Source organism: Gopherus flavomarginatus, chromosome 6 (assembly GCF_025201925.1).
Source record: "Gopherus flavomarginatus isolate rGopFla2 chromosome 6, rGopFla2.mat.asm, whole genome shotgun sequence".
Taxonomy (NCBI): domain Eukaryota; kingdom Metazoa; phylum Chordata; order Testudines; family Testudinidae; genus Gopherus; species Gopherus flavomarginatus.
Window position 1 is genome coordinate 61,530,993 of NC_066622.1, and position 12,183 is coordinate 61,543,175.

A 12,183-nucleotide genomic window follows, 5' to 3' on the forward strand; every position below is an offset into this window, starting at 1 on the left:
AACTTAAGGAACTGAGACAAGCGTACCAGAAAGTCAAAGAATGAAATGGACGCTCATGGAGGGAGGGGCGACTGAGGATTGTAGCTATTCCACAGTTCCCGCACTCTCCAAAAACCATTTGAATTCTTGGCTGAGTTCCCAAAGCCTGAAGGGTCAAAAACATTGTCGAGGGTTGTTCAGAGTATATGTCATTCCCCCGCCTCCTGCCCCCATGAAAGCAAAGGGAAAAAAATCCTCTCTCACCTTTTTTCAATGTCACTGTATGTCTACTGGATGCTGCTGGCAGATGTGATGCTGGAGCACTACACAGCAGCATCCCCTTCCCTTCCCTTGCGGACGGCAGACGGTACAGTAGGACAGGTATCCATCATCATCGTCCCGTGAGTGCTCCTGACTGGCCTCAGTGAGATCGGCCGGGGGTGCCTGGACAAAGATGGGAATGACTCCCAGGTTCATTCATAGCAGCTGGAGGCTGCGCTCCTCTCCCCCCTTTGATCCCTGCTTGCAGAAGCAATAAAGTCAGTGTTGTTTCAAATTCCTGCATTCTTTATTACTTCATCACACAAATGGGAGGATAACTGCCATGGTAGCCCAGGAGGGGTAGGGGAGGAGGGAAGCAATGGGTAGGGTTGTTGCAGGGGCACCCACTAGAATGGCATGCAGCGCATCATTTCTGCGGGATCTCTAGGGCTCTGACCCGGAGCGCCCGTTTGCCCCTCTGGTTCTTTAGTAGGCTTGCCTGATAGTCTACGCAGAACTGACTCTCCATTAGACAAAACTTAAAGAAGAGAATGACCTGGGGAGTCATTCCTATTTTTGTCCATAAGCCCGTGGCCGACCCCATCGAGGCCAGCCAGGAGCACCCATGACAGCAGCAGATGGTGCAGTATAACTGGTAACTGTCATTGTCAACTTGCAAAGCAGCAGACGGTACAGTAGGGCTGGTAACCATCTTTGCTAACTTGCAAAAAGCAAGGGGATGCTGCTGTGTAGCACTGCAGTACCACGTCTGTCAGCACTTTAAAGAAGACGTACGGTGACAGTGAAAAAAGGCTGAACGGGCTCCATGGTTGCTGTGCTATGGCGTCTGCCCAGGCAATCCAGGGAAAAGGGCGCAAAATGATTGTCTGCTGTTGTTTTCATGGAGGGAGGATTGAGTGATGACATTTACCCAGACTCACTCATGACACTGTTTTTTCCCCCATCAGGCATTGAGATCTCAACCCAGAATTCCAATGGGCAGGGGAGACTGCGGGAACTATGGGACAGTTACCCACAGTGCAACGCTCTGGAAATTGTATAAAGTCGAGGACACAGGCCCATACTAAGCACATTAATTCGGCGGTGTGTGTCCATGTACCAAGGCTAGCATCAATTTCCCTGGCCAGGCCCTTTGGAGGTTTGAGCTACTCCCTGTGGTCACTCCACTCAAGGAGCATTCGTTCTAGGCAGTAAGCTGGTTAGACAGTAAAACTTCAGATGCTGCACCCAATGCTACACTCAGTTTTTCCGAAAACTAGTATCTGTAAAATTAGTCTACTTTCTGGCCAGAAGAGACCATTACAGCATATAATTTGACCCCCTGCATATCACAGGCCTCCTGCATGACACAATAGCTACTTCTGGGGGAAAGGCATCTAGTTTTCATTGAATGACTTCAGGGGATGGAGATTCCACCACTTTCCTTGGTAGCTTGTTCCTGTGGTGAATCATCCTCGCTGTTGACTATTTGGGGCTTAGTTGTAATATGAATTTGTCTCTTTTCACCTTCCAATCATTGGGTCTTGTTATGCCTTTCTCTGCTCCATTCAAGAGCCTGTAAATACCCAATCATTTCTCTCCATTAAGGCACTTCAACACTTCAGTGAAGTCACCTTTCAATCTTCTTTTGATAAGCTAAACAGATGGAGCTCTTTCAATAGCTCACTAGAAGGCATTTTTCTCCAGCCCTCAGAACATTTTGTTGGCTTTTTGCTGCCCCAGCTCCAATTTCACAGTATCTTTTTCAAATGAGGACACCAAAACTGGAGACAGTATTCCAATATCAGTCTCACTGATGCCGTATCACCTCCTGTGATGTTATTGACATAATCTGTAACTTTATAGATCACCATTGTGACCACTGTTCTATATTTGCAGCCAATATGATAGAAAGGTTGTTGTGAAAGGGGTCTATGGAGAGGTTCTGATTGGCTGATTATAATTATGCTATCTCTAGATGTGTATCATTTTTGTAGTTGACTTTATGTATATTGGCTCTATGCTGTCTGTATTCAAACTTGTGCTATGCTTCCGAGGAACACCCCAGCCAGACAAGTTGGTGTCAGTTCTGCCTAGCCTGCTTGATGGCCCATTAAGGACCATCAGCTCTACAATCAACCCATTGAGAGAAGGTAGATATGCCTTGTGGCTCAGCAAGGTATGCAGGGACCTGCCTATGGACAAAACTCAAAGGTTTTTCTATGCCACGTGCTGGATAGAGTGTTCTTGGGACAAAGAAAACAAAGACCACATGGCAAGAGACTGTAAAAGGCTGATGCCTCGTCTCCATCTTGTCTTCAGTCCTGCTTCATACCTCTGAAGGGATTTTGCTACAAACTGAAGCTCTGTACAAGGGACTGAATGACCCATCCCAGCTGTGGATGGACTCCAGAGACTTGATTTGAACCTGCAGTTTATTCCATCACTGCTACAAGCCTGAACCAAGAACTTTGCCATTACTATATGTGAAGGGTTAAAATTCATGTGCATATTGTATAACAACCTGGTCTATGGATTGTGCCAGCTCTTTTCCAGACCCAAAGTCCAGAGTATAATCAAGGGACCAGAAGCCTAGCAAATAGTGACCAGCTAAAAGAAAGCTGGGTAAACAGAAAGCCTTGCTTGCTAAGATAGGCTTGGTCAGCAAATTGCCAGGTGTTGGAGCTAAGAACTAAAGAATTGTATCTTATTCAGAGTTGCAGATTGAACAAAGAATCCCTGTTCCTATTGTGTAAGTCTCTTCTGTAGGGAGACGTTCTTCCCAAGATCCAACCTTGAGTTTATGAAAAGTTGGCAGATGTCAATATAAGATATGGCATCCTTTCACCTCCCTTCCCAGGGACCAATGCCTTGCCTTAAGACACACAGAAAACAATCTTTATTGCCATATACTTTCACTGTTTCTTTGCTTTAAACCCTAGGAATGTACCTGGAGGACAATCAAAGGACTTGCTCCTTTCCTATGGACCTCAAATCAGAATTCAGCATAGATATTTTATACTAATGACATTTTATCAAAGTATTCATGAAATGTTAACTTGCTAACTTGAGATCATGGGTGGAGACATTATGTAACCTGTTAACCTTTGGCTACTGTGCTTATCATGTCTTGCTGCAAAACCTATCCCAGAGTTTGGAACTCCCTACCCCGTCTCTTTCCCCCACCCATGGAAAATCTATATATTCTATTGTAATCAATTAAAAGTGTCTCTGAGCCTAATAAGCAAGGTGACACTCTGCCAGTTCTGTGTGTAATAAACTCCTATTCTTGCCCTCTACTTGGTGGAGATTTATGTCCTTCACAGACTCCTGCTGAACAAAGAGGAGATTCAGCATCCAGCTTGGCTGAATGTGTCTTCTCTCCCCACAGCATTGGTGATCTTCTGAGGAAATGGAGAAGACTGCCTTTGCCTAGCTGTACATTGCTTGCAAAAGAAACAAGTCTTTTTGGTGGCAAGTGTTGAAAGGAGCCATTAGACAAATGTGGAGACAGGAAAAATGTCCCCCAACTCAACTGGCATCTGTGGATGCTGAAGTCACAACACAAAGTGCTAAACAGTATATGAGCACAGGCTGGTGTCAGAACAGTCTCTACCAAAGCCTTTTCCACCAGCAGGGGCCTCTCTGTGCGCAGAACTCCTGGTAGTGTGATGGCTGCAGGCAGTGGAGAACTCTATTTTGGCATCTCTTTGTCAGTGAACATCTACAGAGGCTGTTTAAAGGTCTTTAGATAGTGATCTTTGGGAAGAGCTGGCTGAAGTGTCTTCCTAGTAACCAGAAGATCCTGGCTTGGCCTGCCAGTTCTTCCGTGCAAGTCTTGAGGGAAATGGGGAATGTCTGTCGTTTGGAATTTGCAGGTGTTGTCCTGGACCATCAAAGGGAACAGTTGCAAGTATTTTTTCAACGCAGGCACCATGGCTTTGGTGCCTAAAGCACCTGTCTAGTAAACAGGAGAGCCTGGGTTCAACTCCCAGTAGCACCTTGTTCTACGGGTTTTGTCTCCTCTGCTCACATTTTCCTGTGTCTTTCTAGGAAACAGAAGAGACCTCCCTTGGTATCCAAGTCATTGCTTGCTAAGGAAAAGGCTTCTTTGGAGAGAAACATTGGAAAGAATCAAATCACAAGCCTGGAGTTGATGAAAAGGCTGCTGTGACTGGCATTGGCATGGTGGTTGCTTTGACTGCAATTGCTGCAACACAAAAGCCTGCACCACACGTCCTTGTGATTCGCTGGGGACGTCCACACACAGATGTCATGTCGTCTTCCTTTTGATTGTCACTGATGAAAAATGGAGCAGCTGGGAGAAAAGTCCCAGAGGCACTTGCCAGGTAAAGTAGAGGTTAGAGATGCAGCACCCAGTGGTGCCTTGCCAAATCTGTCCACTCCTCACACTTTTTGGTCAATCTTTTGAAGAAGCAGAGAAGACTGCCTCTGCCTTGCAATGCAAATGCTTCCAAAAGAAACTGGTCATTTTTTCTGACAAGTGTTGGAAGAGGCACCTAAGAAATGTGGAGACAAGGAAAAGGTCATCGTAACTCAACTTGCATCCATGACTCTTGAGGCCACAACGCAGAGCACTGAGCACTGTACGACCACAGCTGGGGACAGAAGGGCCTTTTTCAAAGGCATTTTCCACTAGCAGGGTCTTCTCTGTGCACAGAATTTCTGATAGTTTGATGTCTGCTGGCGCTGGAGATCACTATTTTGGCATCTCTCTCTCTGTCTCAGTGAGCACCCGCTGTGGTTGTTTAAAGTCTGTGATGGGATCTATGGGATGCAACCTGAACAGTGGGACCCCTGAGCCCTTTGTCCCACCACCTGGACTCCCTCTCACACATGTGATGCTGAGACAAGTTGTGAATCTCTGGCAGATATTGCACTTACACAGACATCCGTAGGTAGGGACACAGCCAACTGAATTACATGAATGCTTCTGCAGCCACTCATAACACTAATGATAGAAAGTCGCCCCCCCTACAGCTCTGCAGCCTTGCACCCCTGGATCATACCATCTTGCCTTAATCAGAAGCCTGATCAGTGTGAGTTTATTACACAGGGTCCACCCCTCTCTCACTGTGAATAGTACAAGAACCAGCCTTGTAATGGAGCTGAGATTTCCCAAGAACTTCAAGCAAAATACACCAGTTTAAGTAGAGCATAAAACAGATTTATTAACTACAGAAAGATGGAGTTTTAAGGATTATAAGTGGTAGGAATAAAAGATCAAAGTAAATTACCATGGAAATTAAAGATAAATTCACAATCTAAACTTTACACCTTATTACACTAGGGCGTAGTTCAGTTATGCACACAGGAAGGCTTAATGCTCGAGCTGCTGCACATGCTGGGCAGGCTTAAGGTCGGGCTCCCCATGGCAGGAGAGAAGAAGACTCGGCCCCTGGAGGGGCAGGCTGGGGCTTCCTGGATCCCATTTGCTCACAGCCAGCGCCCTGCCCCCACTCCCAAGTCATCCATGGTGCCCCCAGGTCGGCCAGAATGGAGCAGCAGTTTTCACTGCACTACGTCCACTTATGGCTTACAGGCAACTCCCAGACTCACCACAGTCCACCATCGCGCCCTGCCCCCTCTCCCAAGTCATCCATGGTGCCCCCAGGTCGGCCAGAATGGAGCAGCAGTTTTCACTGCACTACGTCCACTTATGGCTTACAGGCAACTCCCAGACTCACCACAGTCCACCATCTCGGCCAGAAAGGAGCCCACTCAGCCTCACTATTCCTGCTTTTCCTTCCCCCCAGACCCCTGCTTCTCCTGGGCTGCAAGTAGCCATCCCTGGGATGCCAACAGGCAGCCACAGGGGTCTGTCTCCCAGCAGCCAACCGCACCTCCATGGGTTCAGCCCTCAGAAGGGCAGGTGGGGGTTTCCTGGATCCCAGTTGCTCACAGCCAGCCCAGCCTCCACCTCTAAAACCATCAGTCATGCCCCCAGGTTGGCCATAAAGGAGCAGCCATTCTCCTCTTGGACTCAGCTTTGCTTGTTTTCCTTCCACCCAGAACCTCCCTTCTTCTCCTGGGCTGCAAGTAGCCACTCCTGGGAAGCCAAGAGGCAGGCACAGGATTCTACCTCACAGCAGCCAACCACACCTCCCCAGGCTTTGCAGAATGAAGGGTGGTGCTCTACTAACCCCACTTAGCCACACAGCTTCTTTGTTTTCTTTGGAGTATTGTGGCCCTCGCTGTTGTACTCAAAGTACTGTACAGGAACTTTTCAGGGGGATTAAGGCAAAATGCCACATTTATTAGTAATACAGGTATCAATTAATACTCTATGATATGCACATGAGATATATATCACAGTCATGCATTCACGCACACACACAGACATAAACACACTCCGTCTTGCTGTTGTTACCAACTAGTTGCTCCCCTTAACTGCACTGGCCAGGTGAGTTAGATGGGGGAGGGGTGGAGCCGAGCTTCTACCGATCCAAATCGATGGTCCGATGGTGACAAGACGAGATCCGGGGTCCTTCTGCAAGACACCTCGCATTTATAGCAGCTTCCCTCTTAGGCAAATCTAGACCAGATTCAAAATCTGGGTCTGCGTCCGTTGGTCTTTGTGCTGCTTTTCTCTGGGTGTTGTCCCAATGCTGCTCAAAGAGTGTGTTTTCTAAAGAAGGTGCTTGCTTCTAATCCCTGAGGCCATCAATATATCTGCTCTTCTTTATTGGGCCCACTTGACAAGTTGTATTGTCCTTTGCTCTGGCTCCCATTCCCTCTTCAACTGTTGTAGCTGTCTGGAGGTGGGTGTCTTCCAAGCTTCACTCATTCACACCTCATTCAGTCAATAGAGCAACTGATTACAGAGTGCGGGGGAAGATCTTATTCTACTTCTAGCAAAAAGGCACATGTTTTCTTTTACTTTAACTATACTATCCTTAGGGGCTATAACATCTGATACAAAGTTTTCTATCAATTTTCTATATAAGGATCTAATACAAAGTTGTATGAAAATAGAGAGGCACAATGCCAAGTCATATGAATTACAAAATAACATCATGCCGGATGCAATGTCATAAAGATACTTAATACAGAAAGATACTTAATACAAAATAACACAATGCAACGTTATAAAGATTTATAGAGATAGTTAATACAGAGATTTCTCTACATCACCACTTTACGAGTTGTGCAGGCCTGCTGACGGCATTCGCGGGGCTTCTTGCTCGTGTGGATTCTCTGATGCTGAATAAGGTGAGAGCTGCGATTGAAGGTTTTCCCGCACTCACTGCATTCATAGGACCCCTCCTGCGTGTTGATTCTCTGATGCCGAATAAGGTGTGAGCTGCGACTGAAAGTTTTCCCGCACTCAGCACATTCACAGGGCCTCTCCCCTGTGTGGATTCTCTGATGTTGAGAAAGGCCTGATCTGTAAGTGAAGTTTTTCCCACACTCAGCACATGTATTTTTTTTTGCTTTTCCCTGCAGATTTCCTGCTGTATTCTGGTTTCCTTAAGGCCCTTCTGAGTTCCCTGACAGGAAATAAATTTATCCATTTTCTCCCCTGGCTGGTTTCCCTGCTCTTTTTCTGGTCTGTGCTGAACCTCACACGTCATTGCATCACCTGCTGTGATCGAGACAGAAAAATCAAACAGGGATGGAAAGGGGAAGGCCAAACCAAAACAAGTGCTGGAGAGAGGTCAAATAAAAATCAGGAACTCAGCTCCCCCCAACAGGAGAGAGGAGGGGATCAATTCAGCCTTCGCATCCCATCCATCTTCACAGGGGGAAGGGAGAAAGCTACTGCCCGTTGTCTGCTAGCATCTATAGGAAGCCTTGAGCTATATTTACCCTGCGGATGCGACCCCTGCTACGGACAATAATGAACTGAGAGACTTCCCAAGAGCTTTGTAGGGCATCCTAGATGTTTCCTTCAGGCACTTACAGATTCTGAGTTGGTTTAATGTTTCCTTATCTGTGCGGGGAGATCTCAGGATCTCTCTTTCCTCTGAACCCTGGAGCTCTGGGACCCATGGCTCTTCCCCTTGTTCCAGCTGGGAGATCATATCATGTTGGAAAACCAGAAACTCCGCTCAGATGAAAGAAAACAAAGGAGTTCAGTTGATTTCATACAACTTGATCATCAAAAACATTCTATTAATTTATCTTCAGTGCTTAGTGTGACCTAGTGTGCCTGGGGCAGTCCTCACTGAAAATGCCAAGGTCAGAGCAGGCTGAAAAAGGGAGAGCAGATGCTCCCCAAACTGATGGTTAACACTGAAGTTAAACTCACTGACCAGTCACAAACTGAGCTTCTGATCCCACACACTGGTTAACGAGACTCTGAAAAAAGAAATCACACGGCCCCCTTTGTTGCATGACAGTACTCTGACTCCTAATCAGCAACTAGGTCCCGTACAGTGAGAGGTTATTTAAAAACTCTCCTCACTGTTATACAGCATGGCCAGAGGGCAGCAGGAGAGTGATCCTAATTGGATCCAGGAAGTGGGTGGGTAGAAGGTTAGCCACATTACCCAGGTTTGGATCTCATCCAAAATACCATGCTGCCAGCCAATCCTTTAGCAGTTAAACTAAATGTTTAGAAGAAAGAACAAATGAAAGAATGAAGTTAAATTCCATCCTTCCAGACAATTCTTTAGCATCTAAACTAAAGTTTTAAAAGAAAGAAAGACAGAAAGAATTTAAATGGAAAAGCAGTCAGATACATTCCAAAATGGATATATCAGGTTCTTAGCAGTATTGGTGAGTTGCTGGCTTGAAAGTCTGTCTGGAACGCATCCACAGCTTGGATGGGTCATTCAGTCCTTTGTTCCAGGGTTCAGTTTGTAGAGAAGTTACTCCAGAGGTAGGAAGGGGGATTGAAGACAAGATGGAGATGATGCAGCTGCGCTTTATATTCCTTTTGCCATGTGGCTTGTACTTCCTGTGTCCCAAACACAAGCTTCACAGCACATGGCATGGAAAAGCTTTGGAGGTTTCATTACACAGGCAAACCCCGGCATGTCTTGCTGACTCAATAGGTGTATCCCCTTGGTCCATAGGTTCATTGTACAGCTGATGACCCTCAATGGGCCATCAAACATGCTCGGCAATGTTGATGCCAATATGTCTGGGGGTGTCACCCAGAAAAACTGCACAAGTCTGGAAATACAGATATACCTTACATATCTGTAACTCACAATACAAAGGTGATAGAAACATAGAAACAAAATTATCATACTTGGCAAATCATAACATTTTCACTGACACTTTACATGGCATACCTAGCATGATTCATTGCAATTTTATCAGATTATATTATTTTATTATTAATACCAAAGTGTCTCACAATTTCATGCAGTCTCACACTTGCTAAACTAGTGAATTCCCAGGACCAGTTCCACAGGTCCTTGAAGATGCCAAACATTGTGCTTATGAGGGATTGAAATACCCACATATCTGCTGGGAACACACACACAGACACTGTGTCAATCTGTACCCCTGTGTTCACTCTTCTAGAAAATTATGATCAATTTTGTACCCAGTATGGCTTTTGAGGTATCATTAGAAAACGCATAACCTACTGAATATTATCCTCCTGTTAAAATGTGTAGTAACACTGAATGTAAAAATGTGAGATTTTACAGTATGATATTACTGAAAAAGTTACAGTTCTGGGGAACACCCACAGACCAGTTCCTCAGAGACAGCAAGGCAAATAGCTGGTCAAACAGCCATTCTCCTGCAGGGGGAAGGTGTGAAGACATTAAGGGCTGGTCTACACTACAGGGGGAAATCGATCTTAGATACGCAAATTCAGCTACGTGAATAATGTAACTGAAGTTGAATATTTAAGATCGGATTACTCACCCATCCTCACCGCGCGGGATCAATGTCCGCGCCTCCCCCTGTCAAATCAGCAACTCCGTTGGGGTTGGTGTTGTTCCGGAATCGATATAAGCGCACTCGGGGATTGATATATGGCGTCTAGATGAGACGCGATATATCGATCCCCGAGCAATCGATTTTAACCCGCCGATACGGTGGGTAGTCTAGATGTAGCCTTACATTCCATCACAGGGACCTATTGAGGCTGTTGTGGAAAACGACCACAGGATTAATATTTGAATCAGCTCAGCCTGAGGCTCTTTTCTTGGTTACAAGCACGCAGGGGGCAACAGCTATTGGAATACTGTTCCCGAGCTAAAAATCACACAAGCCTTTTACAGCTTAAAACCACAAACAATGACACATACGTTGCACGTTAATTTCCTTATTTGGAATATATTGCAAAATATGATGCAGGTCAAAAGCAAGCTGAACAATCAGTTTTCCATATTTGGCCTTTCCTGTTATTTTTATTACACCTGGTGATATGGGAGCAAGACTCTCCATGTCTCAAGAAATGTCACTACCAACCTAGGCCATATTCACATGCTGGGGTGCAATCCAGATCAGCGGGGAGTTGTGTCATCTGTAATCCTGGGTGAGATTCAGTGTTCTGCTGCTGGAGCTCCCCTGTCTGGATACTCCCAGCCAGCGTTCAAGGACGCACTGAGTGTCTGTATGATAAGTAACCCTGGACTGGCAGCTCTGATTCCAGCCGCCTGCTTGTTACACCCCAAGCACATTCTGGTTTGGGTAGAGAAGGCTCAGGGTTTGAGAGAAGGCTGGGGGTAGGAAGCTTCTGTTCATTATGCTGGACCTAACAACAGTTTTACTTGAGTAAAGAGGAGATATTTGACATTGTGTGATGCTGCTCCTGTGCTCTGTTCCCAAAGTGTTCTGCAGCAGAGGAGGGTCTCTGGTAGTATGTATGTTACTGGCCTATTGGGGTAATGCTGAAACAGGACAGGGTACAGATGGCATTGTGGGGGTGGCATGAACCTTCACTCTTCATTTCCCCTTCCAAGAACAGAAGGGACAGGAATCCTTACCCAGCAAGACCATCGTCTCATAGTTCCCCTGCATGACATCTCTGTAGAGGCCTCTCTGAGTGGGGTCCAGCAGAGTCCCCTCTTCCCTGGAGAAATACACAGCCACCTCCTTGAAGGTCACCGGCCCCTGAAAGAGCAGGAGTCCAATACTCAGTACCTGCTGACCCACTCACAACCCCACTATTCACAGAACAGCAGCACCAGGGAAATGGAAGCTCCGGGAGGCACATGTTAACAGAGTCCCACCCCACCTAGCTTACAGCAGCCAGGAGGCATCAGAGGGTAGAAAGAGAGAACCTTTGTGTCTCCCAGCTGACAGACAGAAGCAGGGTCTTCACATTTATCACATAGCTACTAGCCAGAGCTTAATATAGGAGATGGGGCTGTCTCTGGACCCTGATAGTGGCTCCCTGGTAGAAATCCCAGCACTCTCCAAATAAAAGATATGGAAGAAAGGGGAAGTCAATCATAAAGAATAGAAGTTAGAAGGTCAGAATTGTAGTCCTCATTAACAAAGGTTTAGAGAAAATAGAGCCTATCAAACTAACGGGATATCCTTATTGGATGAGATCAAAAGTTTGGTTGCAGGTAATAGTATTGATGTAATATACCTAAACTTCCGTAAGGAACATGACTTGATTAGCACAATATTTTTACTAAAAAAAACTATAATGATACAAAATAAACACGGCATACATTAAATAGATTAAAAACTCTGATAGTAAATGGGGAACCATGATCGAGTGGATTTCTTTCTAGCAGGTTCCTGCAGGGATTGGTTCTTGGCCCTGTGCTATTTAACATTCTTATCCATGACTTAGAAGAGAGTACAAAATCATCACTGATAAAGTTTACAATTGCCACAAAGATTGGGGTTGGTGGTAATTAATGAAATGTCAGTAGATTCAGGCTCCATCACTGAGAGTCTGGGAAGTTGTCCCAGCCCTGGCTGGAGGGTTATTTCCTGTTCCACAAAGAGGGGAAGTTCCATTCCCAACTCCTGTGCCTTGAAATTAGGACCTATCTG

General features: G+C 45.8%; 2 protein-coding genes across 2 annotated transcripts in view; both read right to left on the minus strand.

Annotated features, from left to right (window-relative positions):
* LOC127054176 (zinc finger protein 850-like) overlaps positions 1-7,725 on the minus strand; it is a gene marked incomplete at both ends in the record, with an annotated part of 1,166,641 nt that extends 1,158,916 nt beyond the window's left edge. Inside the window, 1 exon segment of the mRNA XM_050960160.1 lies at positions 7,425-7,725. Coding sequence (XP_050816117.1) covers positions 7,425-7,725 — 301 coding nt within the window.
* Positions 7,726-10,958: 3,233 nt separating this feature from the next.
* The window catches only part of LOC127054284 (zinc finger protein 560-like), a 248,869-nt gene continuing 247,644 nt past the window's right edge, over positions 10,959-12,183 (minus strand). Inside the window, exon 5 of the mRNA XM_050960367.1 lies at positions 10,959-11,283. Within this exon, the coding sequence (XP_050816324.1) occupies positions 11,116-11,283 (168 nt within the window). The 3' untranslated portion in view covers positions 10,959-11,115. The remainder of the gene's footprint in view (positions 11,284-12,183) is intronic.